Here is a 19,558-nt window from a genome sequence, read left to right on the forward strand (position 1 = left end):
GCATCGGCCTGGCGTGCAGGAGTCCCGGGTTAGATTCCCAGCCAGGGCACACAGGAGAGGCGCCCATTTGCTTCTCCACCCCTCCCCCTCTCCTTCTTCTCTGTCCCTCTCTTCCCTTCCCGCAGCGAGGCTCCATTGGAGCAAAGATGGCCCGGGTGCTGGGGATGGCTCTGTGGCCTCTGCCTCAGGCGCTAGAATCGCTCTGGACGCAACAGAGCGACGCCCCAGAGGGGCAAAGCATCGCCCCCTGGTGGGCGAGCCGGGTGGATCCTGGTTGGGCGCATACGGGAGTCTGTCTGTGCCTCCCCATTTCCAGCTTCGGAAAAATGAGAGAAAAAAAAAAAATGTCTGAGACAGAAACAGAAAGACATATCTAAGTCATTTTGCATACCTCATTTCACTTATTATGGGTTTGTATGTTTTCACAATAGCATAACATTGATTTGGTTTCTAAAATTAAGGTCTGAGAAGGCATAAATAAAGATCCTGTCAGGGTTTGTTCAATCACAAAAACTTAAATCCAAAAAGAAATAACAAATAGACTTTAGGGATACCTACTGGTTTAGTTAATATCACAATCTTTCAATAAGGTATTAGGGACTCAGAACTCTTATTTCCAATTCACCACTTCAAACATTTAATTATTTCAGTAATCCAATAAATGACAATATCTTTCCTTTAAGGGCTCAAATTACATATGGTTTTGTTTGTTGTTAGCTAGAGAGCAAGCGAGATAGGGACAGACAAGGGACAGACAGACAGAAAGTGAGAGAGATGAGAAGCATCAAACTTGTAGCTGCAACACTTTAGTTGTTCATTGATTATTTTCTCATATGTGCCTTAACCAGAGAGCTCTTGGTCAAGCCAGTGACCATGGGATCATTTCTATAATACAATGCCCTGCTCAAGCCAGAGACCTCAGGGTTTAAAAATTCAAAGCTCTTAGTACAATATCCACTAAAACAGCCTGACCTGTGGTGGCGCAGTGGATATAGCATCGACCTGGAAATGCTGGGGTTGCCGGTTTGAAACCCTGGGCTTGCCTGGTCAAGGCACATATGGGAGTTGATGCTTCCAGCTCCTCCCCCCCTTCTCTCTCTCTCCTCTCTCTCTTCTCTCTAAATTAAAAAAAATGAAATAAAATTAAAAAAAAAAATTCACTAAAACAGAATTTACTGGGTTTTGTATATATTTTATGTGTGAGATATTAAATCTCAGATACACATAAATCTCAGATACTGTCCATTTGACTAAGTTACACTGCAGAACTACATGTATCGAAGATACTCAATAACGATGTAGTCTTTTGAAAGATTCTTTAGCTTTTTTTAAAAATAGACTTTACTTATTCATTTAAGAACGAAGAAAGGAGAGAGAAGAGACAGAGAGAGAGGGAGAAAGAAGGGGGGGTAGGAGCAGGAAGCATCAACTCCCATATGTGCCTTGACCAGGAAAGCTGAGGGTTTCGAAGTGGTGACCTCAGCATTCCAGGTTGTCGCTTTATCTACTGTGCCACCACAGGTCAAGCCAAGATTCTTCAGCTTTTAAAGATTATTTTTCAAAGAAAATTTCTGTTAAACTATGTTTTTATTGATGACTGGTTCTATCCATCTTTCTCAGTGTCGAAAAAGATGAGAATTCAAAGTTAAAGTGCTTCATAAGGAATTACACTCATTTCAGTTAAGCCAGTAAAATTACTTTTATGTCATTTATTATGATAAATAAAAAACGAGGTGCATGATTTGAAATCACACCCTCTTGTCATTATTTTTTTGTTTGTTTTTTGTTTTTTTTGTATTTCTCTGAAGCTGGAAACAGGGAGAGACAGTTAGACAGACTCCCGCATGCGCCCGACCGGGATCCACCAGGCACGCCCACCAGGGGCATCGCTCTGCCCACCAGGGGGCGTCGCTCTGCCGCGACCAGAGCCACTCTAGCGCCTGGGCAGAGGCCAAGGAGCCATCCCCAGCACCCGGGTCATCTTTGCTCCAATGGAGCCTTGGCTGCGGGAGGGGAAGAGAGAGACAGAGAGGAAGGAGGGGAGGTGGAGAAGCAAATGGGTGCCTCTCTTATGTGCCCTGGCCGGGAATCGAACCCGGGTCCCCTGCACACGAGGCCGACGCTCTACCGCTGAGCCAACCAGCCAGGGCTCCTCTTGTCATTATTAAAGAATCTTGTCTGTGTCTGACCTGTGGTGGCACAGTGGATAAAGCATCGACCTGGAAATGCTGAGGTCGCTGGTTCGAAACCCTGGGCTTGCCTGGTCAAGGCACATATGGGAGTTGATGCTTCCAGCTTCTCCCCCCCTTCTCTCTCTGTCTCTCTCCTCTCTCTCTCTCTCTCCCTCTCCTCTCTAAAATGAATAATAAAAAAAAAGAATCTTGTCTGTGATTAGTTGACTAGCATATTATACACACTGACAGCCTAATTACTATGACTTTAATATTCAAGCAATAAAAACAGCTTCTCTATTTGAAAGTAAACATGTTTATTATAGATGACATAAAACCCTGGCCGAAAGCTCAGCTGGTTACAGCATCACTATGAAGCGCAGAGGTGGCCAATTCAATCCCTGGTCAGGGCATGTACAGGAACAGATCTATGTTGCTGTCTCTTTCTCCCTTCCTCTCTTGCTAAAAATCAATAAAGAAAAATTATTAAAAAAAAAAAGAAAATGTATTATAGAAACCTCAGAAAATTGAGGCAAAAATAAAAATTGCTCATACTCTTACCATCCAGAAATAACATTAATATTTTAATGTATTTATACCCAGTGTGTGCTATACATGTATAAATGTACATTTTAAAAACAAAAATCAAGAATGTATATATAAATGAATATAAACATATGTATGTATGTATACACACACATTTTTTTTTTAAATGTTTTATTGATTTTAGAGAAAGAGGGAAGAGGGAGAGAGGCAGAGAGTGAGACAGACAAACAGGAAAATCAGTCTGTTCCTGTATGTGTCCTGACCAGAGATCAAACCTGCAACGTCTGCATTGCAGGATGATGCTCTAACCAACTGAGTATCCAGCCAGGGCACATTTTGTTAATGTTTCTTCTTTTTTTTTTTTAAAGTGAGAGGCAGGGAGGCAGAGAGACAGACTCCTCCTACATGCGCCCTGACTGGGATCCACTTAGCAAGCCATCTACTGGGGAATGCTCTGCACATCTGTGGCCACTGCTCTGTTGTTCAGCAACCGAGCTATTTAAGCACCTGAAGCGAGGCCATGGGGCCATACTTAATTCTGGGGCCAACTTGCTCCAACCGAGCCAAGCAGATGGTCAGTTCTCCTGTGTGCACTGACCAGGAATCGAACCCATAACTCCAAATGCCAGGCTGACGCTCTAACACTGAGCCAACCGGCCAGGGCCTAACATTTCTCTATGTCAATGAATATTCTTCAAAACTGTTTTGTTTTGTGGATGCAGTCTATAGAATATTGCCAAGGCATGAGATCATACTAGAAAGATAAGGTATACTGTATACCACATACCATGCATGGCTTGTGGGAGTACAAATTGGTAGTCAATTTGGCAGTATTTATATCATAACCCACGATGCTGGAATTCCTTAGAGAAAATCCCAATATATGCAAGAAAGCACAGAGAGATAATTAACTGGTGATGCAGTAACCTGTAGAAAGGGGAACGAGTGATGGAAGGAGGAAGACTGCCACCATTTATAGTATACCCTTTTGTACTACTCCCTCTAATGTCTCCCGAGGTCATGTAAGCAGTACTTACAAGAATTTTATCAGCTTTGGCTTCACTAATCCCCTTAATATTTATTAGCTCCTTCTTTGGTGCATAGGCAACAGCCTCCACAGTATGGAATCCAGCTTCTTCCAATTTCTTCACATCATTGGCATTTATGCCACATTGCTGCAAGTGAAGAAAACCATGGATAAATTTAAACATTTTTCTCATCTGTCTAATGTGGATATTATTCCTAACTACTTTAATTTTTTTTTAAATTTTTTTTTAATAAAGTCATAGCCCTATACCCAGTAATCGAAGACAGTGACATTCAAACCTTTTCATCCCACGGCACATGTAAACGAATAACTAAAATCCTGCAGCACACCAAAAGAATATTTTGTTTCTTGAAGATCTGACAACAATTATGTCTAATGTTAACTCATTCACACCAGATTTATTGATTTTAGTGAGAGAGAGGAGGAAGGGGACTAGAGGAGGGAGGGGGAGGGAGAGAGAGAGAGGGAGAGAGAGAGAGAGAGAGAGACAGGAACAATGAGCTGTTCCTGTGTGTGCCCTGACCGGTGATCGAAACGGCAACTTTGATGCACGTCCGACACTCTTCACAGAGTTAACCGGCAAGGGCGGGTATTCCTAACTACTTTATAAGTTTGGAATAAATGTGATATTATATCCAAAAGCTTTGAAGAGTGTGCCCTATACAAGGTATTTAAAAAATATTTATCAAAACCAGGAGTTTTAAACTAGCACTATCACATGTATATTAAGATGGACTCATTATGAATTGGGATTAAATCAGTAAAACTTACAACCACTGGAAATATATGTATAACTCTGAGCCTTTTATGGATAGTAGGCTAAATAAATTATCTTTGAGACCTTGGGTCCTAAAATACTACTTTAAGCCAGTATTTCCCAACATTTTCCACATTAAGCACACATAATACCTAACCAAGCGGTGGTGCAGTGGATAGAGCATTGGACTGGGACGCAGAGGACCCAGGTTCGAAACCCCAAGGTCCACCAGCTTGAGCCCAAGGTCGCTGGCTTGAGCAAGGCGTCACTTGGTCTGCTGTAGTCCCCGGTCAAGGCACATATGAGAAAGCAATCAATGAACAACTAAGGTGCTGCAACAAAGAACTTATGCTTCTCATCTCTCCCCCTTCCTGTTTGTCTCTATCTGTCCCTCTCTGTCTCTGTAACACACACACACACACAAAATATATATACATATATATATTACACTAAACTGAAGTAAGCAGATGAGGCTGTCCCAGAGCTAAGTAGAGAACTATCTTAGCATATCAATATTCTTTTTGAAACACAATGACTAGAAAGCTCTGCTCTAATAATTGACATTGAAAATGGGGAAAACTGCCTGACTAGGCAGTAATGTAGTAGACAGAGTGTCGAACTGCGACACGGAGGACCCAGGTTGAAAATCCTGAGGGCCAGCTTGAGTGCAGGCTCATCAGCTTGAGTGCAGGGTCTCCAGCTTGAGCGTGGGATCATAGACATGACCCCATCATCACGAGCTTGAGCCCAAAGGTTGCTGGCTTGAGCAAAGGGTCACTTGCTCTGCTGTAGCCCCCTGGTCACCTGGTCAAGGCACATATGAGAAAGCAATCAATGAGCAACTAAGGTGCTGCATCAAAGAATTGATGCTTCTCATCTCTCTCCCTTCCTGTCTGTCTGTCTGTCCCTACCTGTTCCTGTCTCTCTCTCTGCCCCTATCAAAAACAAAAAACAAACAAAAAAACAAAAAAAAGACCTGACCCGGCGATGGCGCAGTAAATAGTGTCGAACTGGGATGCAGAGGACCCAGGTTAGAGACCCCGAGGTCGCCAGCTTGAGCGCGGGCTCATCTGGTTTAAGCAAAAAGCTCACCAGCTTAGATCCAAGGTTGCTGGCTTGAGCAAGGGGTTACTCGGTCTGCTGAAGGCCCCAGTCAAGGCACATATGAGAAAGCAATCAATGAACAACTAAGGTGTCACAACAAAAAACTGATGATTGATGCTTCTCATCTCTCTCTGTTCCTGTCTGTCTGTCCCTATCTATCCCTTCCCTCTCTTTGACTCTCTGTCTCTGTAAAAAAAAAAAAAAAAGAGAGAGAGAGAGAGAGAGAAAAGAAAATGGGGAAAACTGCTTTTGGTCAGGGATTTATACACCACTTCTCAAAACAAACCACCCATAAGCATTCTTTTTTCCCTATATACTACTAAGTCAGCTTGGATTTTATTAGCCACCAAAAGCATGACTTCTGGGAGAATGAGTATGTATTAGGAAGTCAGAGGAGGTTTGGGGGATGAGATAATGCTATCTGCCCACAGAAACCATGTCTGCTATTAATATTTACACAATAAGCAATACACATGTGTGGGTATAAGGATGCTCATGACACCAAAAGTTATGACTCTGAACTTGCTAATGTTTATCACAAATCTCTTTGAATAACCTTCTGCAGTTCAGAAGCTAAGCTGGGGATAGAAAAAATATCTGTAAAGAGACAGAAGAATGAAAGCTTTCTCTGCTTTTCCACCTATTTCTTTCTGCCCACATCAGCTGCACTCACACTGGGGCCTCTACAATGAGTAGAAACAGGACAAGGCCCCAGCTCTAGTGCTTGATGTTCTTGTCCAAAGTTCTGAATTAGAGCTTGGCACTTGAACCGTAGCAATTACAAGCCCTACTCTGTGCCCGTGACAGCTGTCTTGTTAGTAACTTCAGCACAGATCTGGGTCTTTCCTCCCTGCATCACTGGCCAGCCACTGTAATTCCCTGGACAGTAATTTCTTTTTTTTTTTTCCCCCCAGAGACAGAGTAGGTCAGAGAGAGGGATAGAGGGACAGACAGACAGAAACGGAGAGAGATGAGAAGCATCAATCATTAGTTTTTCATTGCATGTTGTAACATCTTAGTGGTTCATTGATTGCTTTCTCATATGTGCCTTGACCGCAGGCCTTCAGCAGACTGAGTAACCCCTTGCTGGAGCCAGCGACCTTGGGTTCAAGCTGGTGGGATTTTGCTCAAACCAGATGAGCCCGCGCTCAAGCTGGCGACCTCAGGGTCTCGAACCTGAGTCCTCTGCATCCCAGTCCGACGTTCTTTCCACTGCACCACCGCCTGGTCAGGCAGTCATTTCATACAGCACAGACTCTACCATGGGATCCTAGGACTTCTTAGTTTCTGATAATCCAGCTCTGAGAAAGAAAAGTGATTAAGTAGAATTCTTGACAAAAGAGATCTGCCTTGACATGTTTAGCAACTATCTAAAGGCTTTCCACAGTATCCTTGACTACCCTTCTGAAAACTCTGAGTCTTGACCATAGGTAGTAAAACAATGGTTTATGTAAAGGTTGTGATTTTTTCCAACAGGTTACAGAATCTAGCTCAGCTTTAAAATTCCCAAATTAGCAACTAAGTACATACCTCTAATCGTGAAACAGGTTGTGGGCCAAAGCTCTCTTCTTCCACTGAAGTATCTGCATTTGCTTCAAGCTGCATCTGCATAGCCATCACTCAGTGTTCAATACCGAAAAATACAGATGGTCATCAGGAGGAACACTAGAAAAAATACAGAGCTACAAACTCAATTTTGCAATAAATCCCTGAAGAATTACTCGCTGGGCTTTTGGTGTAATCACTGACCTACCCACAGCAAAAAAAAAGAACAAATCTGTCACCAGCTTTCCCTTCCACCTAGCTAGTATATCAGAAAAACTTTAGGAAGAGCCAGGACTATTCTGCTTCTTCTTCTTGTTATTATTATTAGATGAGAGGAGGGGAGATATTGAGGTACACTCCCACACGCGCCTTGGGCTGGGATACACACAGTAATGCTGTCTGGGGCAATACTCGAGGAGTACCAAGCTATTTTTAGCACCTGAGGCTGACGCGCTTAACTGAGCTATCCTCAGCGCCTGGGCCCACGCTGGAACCAATTGAGCCACTGGCTGTGGGAGGGGAAGAGGCAAGAAGGGGTTAGGAGAGAAGTAGATGGTCGCTTCTCCTGTGTGCCCTGACAAGGAATCAAACCCAGGATGTCCATATGCAGGGTTGGCCAGGGCCTATTCTGTTTCTTAAAGATGTACAGCTTAACTACATCAACTATGTCCCTCTTCCCCTGCTTCATATTCCTTGAGGGTAGGGGCCAAGTTTTATTTATTTGTATATACCCCATGATACATTATAAATGGTAGGGTTTTTTTGTTGTTGTTTTTTAAACAGACAGAGAGAGAGTCAGAGAGAGGGATAGACAGACAGGAACGGAGAGATGAGAAGCATCAATCATTAGTTTTTCGTTGCGCATTGCGACACCTTACTTGTTCATTGATTGTTTTCTCATATGTGCCTTGACCGTGGGCCTTCAGCAGACCAAGTAACCCCTTGCTCCAGCCAGTGACCTTGGGTCCAAGCTGGTGAGCTTTTTGCTCAAACCAGATGAGCCCGTGTTCAAGCTGGTGAGCTCGGTGTCTCGAACCTGGGTCCTTCCGCATCCCAGTCCAACACTCTATCCACTGCGCCACCGCCTGGTCAGGCGAATGTTAGGTTTTTAAAAAAATATTTGATGAGCCTGACTGGTAGTGGTGTAGTGGACAGAGCATTGACCTAGGTCACTGAGGTTCCCGATTCAAAACCCAGAGGTTGCTGGCTTGAGCACAGGCTCACCAGCTTGAGTATAGGATCATAGACATAATCCCTTGGTCGTTAGTTTGAGCCCAAAGGTCCCTGGCTTGGAGCCCAAGGTTGCTGGCTCAGTTGGAGCCATCCCCTTCAAGGCATGTATGGGAAAGCAATCAATGAACAACTAAGGTGCCGCAACTCCCAGTTGATGCTTCTTATCTCTCTCCCTTTCTGTCTGTCTCTCTCAAAAAAAAAAAAAAAAAAAAAAAAAAGGCAAGCTCCAAATCAACAGGGCAACCCAAAAGAATAATAGGCTGGAAATTTGAATAAGCATTTCACACTAGAAGGTAGTAAAATGGCCAATAAACATATAAACAAATGTTCAACCTTGTTAATTGCAGGTGGTCAGCAATGGGGGAAGTCATGTGAGGAACCCAGACCCAGGAACTTTGATTAGTACCACCCACACTCATGAGCGCCAAAAGAAACTTCCCAGGAGTCCTTGGAAAAAGAGCCACCATCTACCAGCCAGTGAGATTTCACCACATCATATTAGCTCAACCACCTGAGACCCTTTAAATATTCCCCATGTGGATCAGCCCACACAACTTCCCTGGCAAGGGGTTCTCTGTCCCTGGGACCAGAGAACCTCGTCAGGTGGGATGTGCTCCGTACTCAATAAAGCTTTTGCTTATCCACACTTGGTGGCTACGCCCCTTCCTTCTTCCTCGGTGGGGAAAAATACCTTATATTTGGTGCCAAAACCCAGGAGGAGTCAGAAGTCCACAAGGAACGCTCCTCTTCTCTTCCCCTCCAAGAAAAAACCAGGACCTCCAACCTTCCACCCACTTCGACACACGGTGCAGTAAGTCCCCTACCTCCAGCCTCCCCTCAGTTCTTTCCATGGAGACTCCCTGTCTGAAACCTCAGCTGTGTCAGGAACCTCTTTTCTGTTCAGTTCTGAGTACGTGTGTGCCCGTGGAGACGTCCCAAGCACATCCACTTTACCTATACATCCAGTGGCCAGAGCTTGAGTTGCAGGACACCAATGCTCAACTCTGACCACTCTGAGAACTGAGGATGGCCGTAGAGGCACAGAAATCTAAACCTAATCCAAAAACACTCCTGGAATTGCCTTATCTGAAATCTATCGCTCCCTAAAGAAGAAGAAACTGTTCTTCTTCTCCACTGTGGCCAGGCCACAGAATCCACTGGATAATCGAACCAGGTAGCCTCCTGAAGGGACTTTTGGGGGTTTTTTTGTGTGTTTTTTTTTGAGACAGAGAGGGAGTCAGAAAGAGGGACAGATAGGGACAGACAGACAGGAACGGAGAGAGATGAGAAGTATCAATCATTAGCTTTTCATTTTGACACCTTAGTTGTTCATTGATCGCTTTCTCATATGTTGTGCCCTGACCGTGGGGCCACAGCAGAACGAGTAACCCCTTGCTCAAGCCAGTGACCTTGGGTCCAAGCTGGTGAGCTTTGCTCAAGCCAGATGAGCCCACGCTCAAGCTGGCGACCTCGGGGTCTCGAACCTGGGTCCTCTGCATCCCAGTCCGACGCTCTATCCACTGCGCCACCGCCTGGTCAGGCGGGACTTTTGGTTTTAACACCCTCCCCAATTTAACTATCATCAAAGGGAACTGGTTGGAGATCCCTTACGTTCAGGGCTTCTAGTTATTCACGCTCCTGTCCTAATCTCTGTGCCGCCTGTTCTACCATGCAGGCCCTTTTAGGCCAGAGAAACCGCACCTAAACCCTCTGCTCCTAATCTTTCCTCCTTAGCCAACTCCCAACTCTCTCCCCTTCCTGCTTGACCCCCAAGGGCACCCCTCTCTCCAAACCCCTCTCTGGTCCCTCTGTGGACCTCTTTAGCTCAGGTTTCTTCCCTCCAAGAGCCTCCTCCCCTCCCTTTGCAGAATCCTGTTTCTCATTCACCTGCAAATACCAGTCTCTCTTTCTCCTCCTTTGCTGGCCAGGGGCCCCTCCCTTCTCCACTGTTCTTAAGCCCCTCCTCCGTCAGGCCATTCTCAGCCTGCCATTGGCCCTTACACCGGTTTGCAGGACGCCCAACCCTAATTTTCTTACAGGAAGGCCTGGACCTGTCCTGCCTCTAGCTCCGGCATTTCTGGCCGTATCTGGATGGGGGGCTCCCCAGGAGCCCCCCTCTTTTTATTCTAACCCCCAAACTCCTATCCGAGACCTGTGAACATAGCATTTAAAGTTTTCAATGGTCACGAGGGACAGGCCAAGGCTGTACGCCAGGCCCACATACAGCAGAAAACACTTCAAACCCAGGTTCTTGTGGCAGCCTTGAGGCCAATAGAGCAACAGGGGCAAGGCACAAGAAGTGCCCGACCTAAGTCCAAGCCACAAAGAGAAATCCCACCAGCAGCTTGCTTTAAGTGTGGCAAGCAGGATCACTGGTCCCGGCAGGGCCCCTGCCCTCGGCTGCCCACTGAGCCCTGCCCTAACTGCAAGCAGCCCGGTCACTGGTGGAGTGATTGCCCCCTTTGGGCAGCAGGCTCATCCTCAGCGTCTCTACGTGGAGAACAAGCCACTCGGATGGAAGGCCAATCCAGCCAGGCAGGCTCATCGTTTGACTCCTAGAACACGGTCTGGACTCTGAGACCCCCATCATCCTCACCCAGGGGAATCCTGCAGGAACGGGACCACATCCACGAAGTTTCTCAATTCACGGCCAAACAGATGTTCCTCCTGACACCCCTCAAAGCCACCACCTTCCGATCTCCCCTCCCCACAAGGCCCCTAACCAGCAGGAAGTAGCCAGACGAAATAGCGGGGCGCCCCTAATTAACACAAAAGATTGGAATGTAAGGTGGTCAGCAATGGGGGAAGGTCATGTGAGGAACCCAGACCTGGGAACTTAGGTCAGTAGTGCCCACACTCATGAGCACCAAAAGAAACTTCCCAGGAGTCCTTGGAAAAAGAGCCACCGTCTACCAGCTAGTGAGATTTCACCACGTCCTATTAGCTCGACCACTCTAGAGACCCTTTAAATATTCCCCACGCTGGTCAGCCCATGCGACTTCCCTGGCCTCTGTCCCCAGGACCAGAGAACCTCGTCAGGCGGGATGTGCTCCATACTCAATAAAGCTTTTGCTTATCCACACTTGGTGGCTACACCCTTCCTTCTTCCTTGGCGAGGAAAAATACCTTACATTAATAATCAGGAAAATTAAAGCAATATTACTACATAACCACCTGAATAGCTAAAATCAAAAAGACGAACAAATCACGTGTTGGCAAGCATGTGGAACAACTAAACATTCATATACTGCTGTGCTGGTATCAGCGTAAATTGGTACATCTTTGGAAAACTGGCATTAAATGTGAAAGTTAAACCAGACAAACACTGTGTCCCAAGAATTCCACTAGTTTATATTAACCAACTGAAAAGCATACATGTGTACACCAAGACATACATAGTAATGTTCTCAGCAGCCTTTCTCATACAAGTAACACAAATAATCCAAAAGTCCACCACGAGTAAAATAAGAAACACCATATAGCAACAATAAAGAACTACTGCTGTGTGTAAAGACATGTATGAATGTACAGACAGAATGTTGAGCAAAGCCAGACATAAAAATATATAGTATTACTTAGAGGAACATTTGAGGTCTTGCTTCCGATCATATGTCATCAGTCTGGCTCAAATAAATCCATTCAATATATATATACTATTACTTATATATACAAAGTTCAGAAAAGGCAAAATTAGTCAGTGGTCTTAGAAGTCAATAGTGGTTACTTTTGGAGAAAAGAGGGGAAGAATATTAGACAAGGAGGCACAGGAAGGCTTCTGGGATGCTGACAGAATTCTATTTAACCTGAGTGGTGGTTACACAGATATATTCCTTTTGCAGTAACTCATGGAGCTGAATACACATTTGTGTTTTCCTATATGTATATTACACTTCACTTTAGAGATCTAAAAAATAAATAAAAAACAGCTAACTTTACAGATTATTCCCCAGGCATCCAGTAAACAGTCTTCTGATTAGATGATGAAATGATCTTTTGTGGAACACTCTCCCTTTCCGAGGCACACCTGCACCTTCCTCGTCCTCTTCTCCCCCCACCCCCGTGGGTTTTCCTTGCCTTTCTCTGTGTCCTAAGCTCTAAGGGACCCCAGGAGACTTGCAACCAGGGAAGCAATTGGCAATGGCAGCTCCTCCTGGGCTAACCCCCCCCCGAACCTGCACCAAAGGCCCCCCTTTCTTTCCCACTCAGTCCCTTCTGAGTTTATTCCTGCACCGCCAATAAATTGTTTCTTTACTTGCTGCAAAGTGAAAAAAATAAATGTTTTTGTCAACTGGAGTAAGCAAAGCATGGTGTAACGGAAAGAGGGCTGACCAGAAATCCGAAATCCCGGCTCTAATATAAAACAGCTGTGATTAAGTCATTACACTTCTCTGAATCTCAGCTTCCTCGCCTACGCCAATGAAATGGGTATCGGCCTGACGTGAGGCTGCACAGTGAATAAAGCCTGACCTGAAATCCGGTTCGAAACTCGGGCTGCTGGGTCAAGTACAAACCGGAAGCGACTACGAGTTGCTTCCCGCTCCTCCCCCCTTTCTCACTCTCCTCTCTAAAATCAATAAAATCTTTAAAAAAGAAAAAGGGGGGAAAAAACGGTGTTGGAAATGAAGGCCTCAAAAAGGCTCCTCCCAGCTCTAAAGATGGGTCCTCTTTTGTTTTCGCTACCATGAGCTCCCAGGGCCCGCTGGGCCCGGGCACGCCCCTACCGCAGTTGCCGCGGAGAGCCCCCTAAACTGGGTGGGGGAGCACGAGCCGGTCGGGTCTGGCTAGCGTGGTAACGAAGCCGGCGTTGAAAAGGGACCCAGTCTAAGCCTGATGCACTCACCTGCGCCTGCAGCACCCTCGCTCCGGCCGGCTGCGCGCTCCGAGCTCCGTCCACTGGCCGGCACACGCCCGACTCTGGACGAACTCCAGACGCCCTGCTTGTGCCCCACTTCTCTACTCCTTTGCTCCGACCGTCTGCACACGACGCAAGCGAGTTTCAGCTCCCAACTACGCGCCTGGGGGGGCGCCTCGGAGGCGCGCCTCAGCTCCCCTCAGGCCTCAAGTCTCCACCGGTAGCCAGCGTTCTGCCCCGCGATTTTTCATAAACCCCGCCAACCTCTCTCCGCGGGGTCACGCTCGCGTCTACGTAACGTGCCCCTCCCTTCTCCGGTCGCCGCCTCCCACGTTCTGCTGCTGCTTGCGAGCCCCAGCTATAAACCCAGGGAACTTGACTTTGCAAGATATTATGGCTTGCCCTCTTCCTTTTACCCCTAAGGACTAATTCAAAATTTGGGAGTTGCCGCCTTCTTATGACCCCATGGAGGCCTACAATTCTCAAGAAGTCGTGGCGTAGCTGGAGACCACACCTCCCAGTATGCACCGCGGGCGGGCGCGACGGAAGTACTCACTCGGCCTCCCCCCCCCCCCCTCTCTCTCTCGGGCGAGTAGACGGGCCTCCGAAGAGTTCCCCTTGATTTACTTTTAAGTCGCTAAACGTGAACTTTGGACACCCTAAGTAACTGAGCCTCTGACCCAGTCGCATGAATGAGCCAGGTGCTTTCCAGGACCTTGGAGGTGTTGGAGCTGAGGAAGCTAGAGTAGATGGATGAAACTGGAAAATCGAGCTGGGGGGCGGGGGGAGAAAAAAGTGGCTGGAATATTATTAGTCGAGCTGTGTTATTTGGCTGGTTTATAGGACTCCAGAGGAAAAGCATTGATTTTGAGAAGTTAAACCTTATGGTTTATGTTGGAATCCATGGGAATCCGAAAGACCAGAGTAACAGGCTTTATTGAAAGGAAGAAAGGAACCCTGCCGGGCACTTCTCCCAGGGGAGAAGAGCACCTGTTACAGACTAGGGGCGAGTTATATAGTGTTTGGGAGAGCCTGAGGGGCTACTGAGGCAAAAGTCCTGGTATGTCCGGAATGCTCCTCCTTGGGGGGCTTCAAGCATGTGGGTGTTGACTCAAAAGTCCTGGTGTGACCGGAGCCCCTTCTTGGGGCGGCTTCTCAGCTTTTTGGAATTTCTCTGTCTCAGGGTCAATAGTCCAGTAAGGGTGAGGTCTAACAGATAAGCGGAACATCAAGAGGGCAGTTTGGAATTTACATATCTATCAGTTTACTGGAAAGGATGTTCTGTTACTCCGTTTTTAAAGGGTGAGTAGGGTTTCCTGGCGAAGACAAAGCGCTTGCAGACAAGCAGATACCATATTCCCCATGTGTAAGACGCACCTTAATTTTGGGGCCTGAAATTTGAAAGAAAATGTATTACATAAAGTTGCTGAACTCAAGTTTTATTCATCATAAAATTCATACAACTCCTCATCACTATTTCGAATTGATTTCTCAGTTGGAGGAGGACCAAACTTAACATTCAGCAGCATAATTTCCATTTACTTTTGCAAAGTGGATTTTTTTTTTAAGGGACAGAGAGTCAGAGAGAGGGATAGATAGGGACAGACAGGAACGAAGAGAGATGAGAAGCATCAATCATCAGTTTTTCATTGCAACATCTTAGTTGTTCATTGATTGCTTTCTCATATGTGCTTTGACTGCGGGCCTTCAGCAGACTGAGTAACCAGCGACCTTGGGTCCAAGCTGTGAACTTGGCTCAAACCAGATGAGCCCGTGCTCAAGCTGGAGACCTCGGGGTCTTGAACCTGGTTCCTCCGCATCCCAGTCTGACGCTCTATCCACTGTGCCACCGCTTGGTCAGGCTGGATCACTTTTAACTTGAATTCAGCACTGTACAAAAATCTTTCCTGAGCTATTTCTGGGTAGAACATGGCAAAACATAACCTACATAATATGCCGGTAACAAGTGCAAAACTATGAACGCAAAGACAAAAAGTGCAAAAAGCAATTTTAAAAAATCTACAACAGCCTGACCAGGCGGTGGCACAGTGGATAGAGCATCGGACTGGAATGAGGAGGACCCAGGTTCGAGACCCCAAGGTCTCCAGCTTGAGCGCAGGCTCATCTGGTTTGAGCAAAGCTCACCAGCTTGGACCCAAGGCCGCTGGCTCGAGTAAGGGGTTATTCGGTCTGCTGCACCCCCAAGGTCAAGGCACATATGAGAAAGCAATCAATGGAAACTAAAGTGTTGCAATGAAAAACTAATGATTCATGCTTCTCATCTCTCTCTGTTCCTGTCTGTCCCTAGCTAACCCTTTTTCTGACTCTGTCTCTGTTAAAAACAAAACAAAACAAAACAAAAAGAGCACAGAAAGCAGGAAATGCAAGTAAAAAAAAACCCTACAACCATTGTATAAGACGCACCCAGTTTTCAGACCCCAAATTTTTCGGAAGAAGGTGCACCTTATACATGGGGAAACATGGTAAAAGTATTATGGCCATAGAAAATTAACAATGGTCAAGGAATAGTACTGTCTGATAGGAAGAAAACATGTAAGAGGTTCTGAGACTGGAAAGTTACCTTATAGTTCAGACTATAAAGAGGCTTAATACCGAGCTTTGGTCTTCATTCTTTAAGTAATGGGGAAATCATTGAAAGTGTTTAAGCAGACAAGTCATTTGGCTAGATCTATTTTATTCCCCCCACCACTACTTTGTATTTGTGGAATGCTTTAAAGTTCATAAAGTTTTCACTCTGGCCAAGTAGCTCATTTGGTAGAACATCCTCAGGATACACCCAGGTTGGGGGTTAAATCCCTGGTCAGAACACATAGAAAAATTCAACTAAGGAATGCATAAATAAGTGGAACAACAAATGAATGATTCTCGCTCCCTCCCTCCCTCTCTTAGGCTGTCTCTCTAAAAGTAAATTTAAAAATAAAGTTCATAGAGTTATTTCTCACACTGTTATCTTTTTGCATTGAAGGATAGATTTCAGGCGAGTAAACAGCAAAAACTTAGGAAATTAACAGAGAAGAGATGGAGGCTTGATTTAGAGCAATGACAAAAGATTCAGGAAGCATTCCGAAGTACAATCAACCTAATTTAGTGATTATAAATATGTAATACCTGGGGATAATAATGAGCTGCCTTCCATACCAAAGATACCCTCTGTTACCTCCCACTCTTCATGTATACTCCTCCTTGGCATTTGCAAATCCATAGCCTCTTTTGGCAGAGTGAAGTCATACAACTTTCACTTTACTAAAATTAAGTCCCTGTGTCTGTGTGGATGTTAAATCAGAGCAACCGCATATGCAAAAAGATTAAGAAATTGAGAGGCGGCCTGACCTGTGGTAGCACAGTGAATAAAGCATTGATTTAGAACACTGAGGTCGCCAGTTCAAAACCCTGCACTTGCCTGGTCAAGGCACATTTGGGAGTTAATGCTTCCTGCTCCTCCCCCCTTTCTCTCGCTCTCTCTCACACTCTCTCCTCTCTCTCTCTCTCTCTTTTTTTTTAATCTTTTTTTTTTTTTTTTGTATTTTTCTGAAGCTGAAACGGGGAGAGACAGTCAGACAGACTCCCGCATGCGCCCGACCGGGATCCACCTGGCACGCCCACCAGGGGCGACACTCTGCCAACCAGGGGGCGGGGTGATGCTCTGCCCCTCCGGGGCGTCGCTCTGCCCCAACCAGAGCCACTCCAGCGCCTGGGGCAGAGGCCAAGGAGCCATCCCCAGCGCCCGGGCCATCCCCGCTCCAATGGAGCCTTGGCTGTGGGAGGGAAAAAGAGAGACAGAGAGGAAGGAGGGGGGGGGGTGGAGAAGCAAATGGGCGCTTCTCCTATGTGCCCTGGCCGGGAATCGAACCCGGGTCCCCCGCACGCCAGGCCGACGCTCTACTGCTGAGCCAACCGGCCAGGGCCTTTTTTAAAAAATTTTATTTATTTATTTATTTATTTATTTATCCATTTTTAGAGAGGAGAGGGAGAGACAGAGAGAGAGAGAGCGGAGAGACAGAGAGAGAGAAGGGGGGAGGAGCTGGAAGCATCAACTCCCATATGTGCCTTGACCAGGCAAGCCCAGGGTTTCAAACTGGCGACCTCAGCATTTCCAGGTCGATGCTTTATCCCACTGTGCCACCACAGGTCAGGCCACTCTCTCCTCTCTAAAATGAATAAATTAAAAAAAAAAAAATGAGAGGCTAAAAAAATGGGAGTCTGACACAGAAAGTAAGTTTTTAATTCTGATTGCTTTCTAGATCCCTTTTCCAGTTTCTCAGGGGTCTAACATGTAACTGCTTTTAAGGTCTATCAGATACTCGTACAGTCCAGTAAATCTCCACAGTTCAGGCAGCCCAATGTCCTTTAATGGGTCACTGGTGAAACTATGGTACATTTATACAGCAGGAATAATCCTCAGCATTAAAAGGAATAAACTCTTGCCTGACCAGGCGCTGGCGCAGTGGATAGAGCATTGGACTGGGATGCCGAGGACCCAGGTTCGAGACCCCAAGGGCACCAGCTTGAGCAAAGGCTCATCTGGTTTGAGCAAAAAGCTCACTGACTTGGACCCAAGGTTGCTGGCTCGAGCAAGGAGTTACTCAGTCTACTGGAGGCTCGCAGTCAAGGCACATGTGAGAAAGCAATCAATGAACAACTAGGGTGTCACTGCGCAATGAAAAGCTAATGATTGATGCTTCTCATCTCTCCTTTCCTGTCTGTCTGTCTGTCCCTGTCTCTGACTCTCTCTGTAAAAAAAAAAAAAAAAGGAATAAACTCTTGCCCTGGCCGGTCGGCCTGTCGTGCAGGAGTCCTGGGTTCGATTCCTGGCCAGGCACACAGGAGAAACACTCATCTGCTTCTACACCCCTCCCCCTCTCCTTCCTCTCTGTCTCTCTCTTCCCCTCCTGCAGCCGAGGCTCCATTGGAGCAAAGTTGGCCCATGCGCTGAGGATGGCTCTATGGCCTCTGCCTCAGGCGCTAGAATGGCTCTGGTTGCAACAGAGCGACACCCCAGATGGGCAGAGCATCACCCCCTGGTGGGCATGCCGTGTGGATCCCAGTCGGGCGCATGCGGGAGTCTGTCTGACTGCCTCCCCGTTTCCAACTTCAGAAAAATTCAAAAAAAAAAAAAAAAAAAAAAAGGAATAAACTCTTTATACATGACCATTTGGGTGAATGTCAAGGACATTATGCCAAATGAAAAAAAAGGCCAGTATCAAAAGGTTACATACCTTAAATTCCATGTATATATATAGCATTCTAAAGTTGATAAAATTAGAGATGGAAACCGATTAGTGGTTACCAGAAGATAAAGATGGATGTATGGTGTGACTATCAAGTGGTGGCAAAAGGAAATTATGTCTTTTGTGATAGAGCAGTTCTGCATTGTGATTGTGGTGGTGGTTTACACAAAATCTGTATTGTATACATTGCATAAACTTGCATAGAACTATTCATACACACATAATAAGCTGCATGTAAAAACTAGTGGAAATGAATAAGGTCTGTATGTACCTCAATAAAATGGAATAACATTATTTGTCCTTATTATGTCTAGCTTATTCCACTAAGCATATTTTCAAGGCCCATTTCCATTGTAACATACATATATCAAAATTCTATTTATTTATTTTTAAAAATATTTTTCTTTTTTGTGACAGAGAGGACAGATAGGGACAGACCGACCAGAAGGGAGAGAGATGGGAAGCATCAATTCTTCGTTGCAGCACCTTAGTTGTTCATTGATTGCTTTCTCCTATGTGCCTTGACCAGGGGCTACAGTAGAACAAGTAACCCCTTCTCAAGCCAGGGACCTTAGGCTCAAGCTGGTGAGCCTTGCCCAAACCAGATGAACCCGTGCTCAAGCTGGCGACCTCGGGCTTTTGAACCTGGGTCCTCCATGTCCCAGTCTGATGCTCTATCCACTGCACCACCGCCTGATCAGGCAAAATTTTATTTCTTTTTGTGGCTGAATAGTATTCTACACATGAACACACACTTTTTTTTAATTTTAATTTTTTTCTTTACAGGGACAGAGAGAGAGAGTCAGAGAGAGAGAGATAGGGACAGACAGGAACGGAGATGAGAAGCATCAATCATCAGTTTTTCGTTGCGACACCTTAGTTGTTCATTGATTGCTTTCTCATATGTGCCTTGACCGCAGGCCTTCAGCAGCAGACCGAGTAACCCCCTGCCTGAGCCAGCAACCTTGGGTCTAAGCTGGTGAGCATTTTTTTTTTTTTTTTTTTTGCTCAAGCCAGATGAGGCAGCGCTCAAGCTGGCAACCTCGAGGTCTC

The 19,558-nt window shown here is 45.8% G+C and overlaps 1 protein-coding gene and 1 non-coding gene across 3 annotated transcripts in view; both read right to left on the minus strand.

The window, feature by feature from the left end:
- Positions 1-13,682, minus strand: part of RAD51 (RAD51 recombinase) — a 51,147-nt gene extending 37,465 nt beyond the window's left edge. Inside the window, exons 1-3 of one of the 2 annotated variants that reach the window (XM_066343107.1) lie at positions 13,245-13,682; positions 7,157-7,308; positions 3,755-3,892 (exon numbers count right to left, since the gene is read on the minus strand). In XM_066343107.1, the coding sequence (XP_066199204.1) occupies positions 3,755-3,892; positions 7,157-7,243 (225 nt within the window). In that variant the 5' untranslated portion in view covers positions 7,244-7,308; positions 13,245-13,682. The remainder of the gene's footprint in view (positions 1-3,754; positions 3,893-7,156; positions 7,309-13,244) is intronic. The other variant, XM_066343106.1, reaches the window with a different exon arrangement.
- Positions 2,075-2,150, minus strand: TRNAT-CGU (transfer RNA threonine (anticodon CGU)). Its single transcript has one exon. It is a non-coding gene; the product is annotated as a tRNA-Thr (tRNA).
- Positions 13,683-19,558: the final 5,876 nt, after the last annotated feature.

Source organism: Saccopteryx leptura, chromosome 6 (assembly GCF_036850995.1).
Source record: "Saccopteryx leptura isolate mSacLep1 chromosome 6, mSacLep1_pri_phased_curated, whole genome shotgun sequence".
Lineage (NCBI taxonomy): Eukaryota > Metazoa > Chordata > Mammalia > Chiroptera > Emballonuridae > Saccopteryx > Saccopteryx leptura.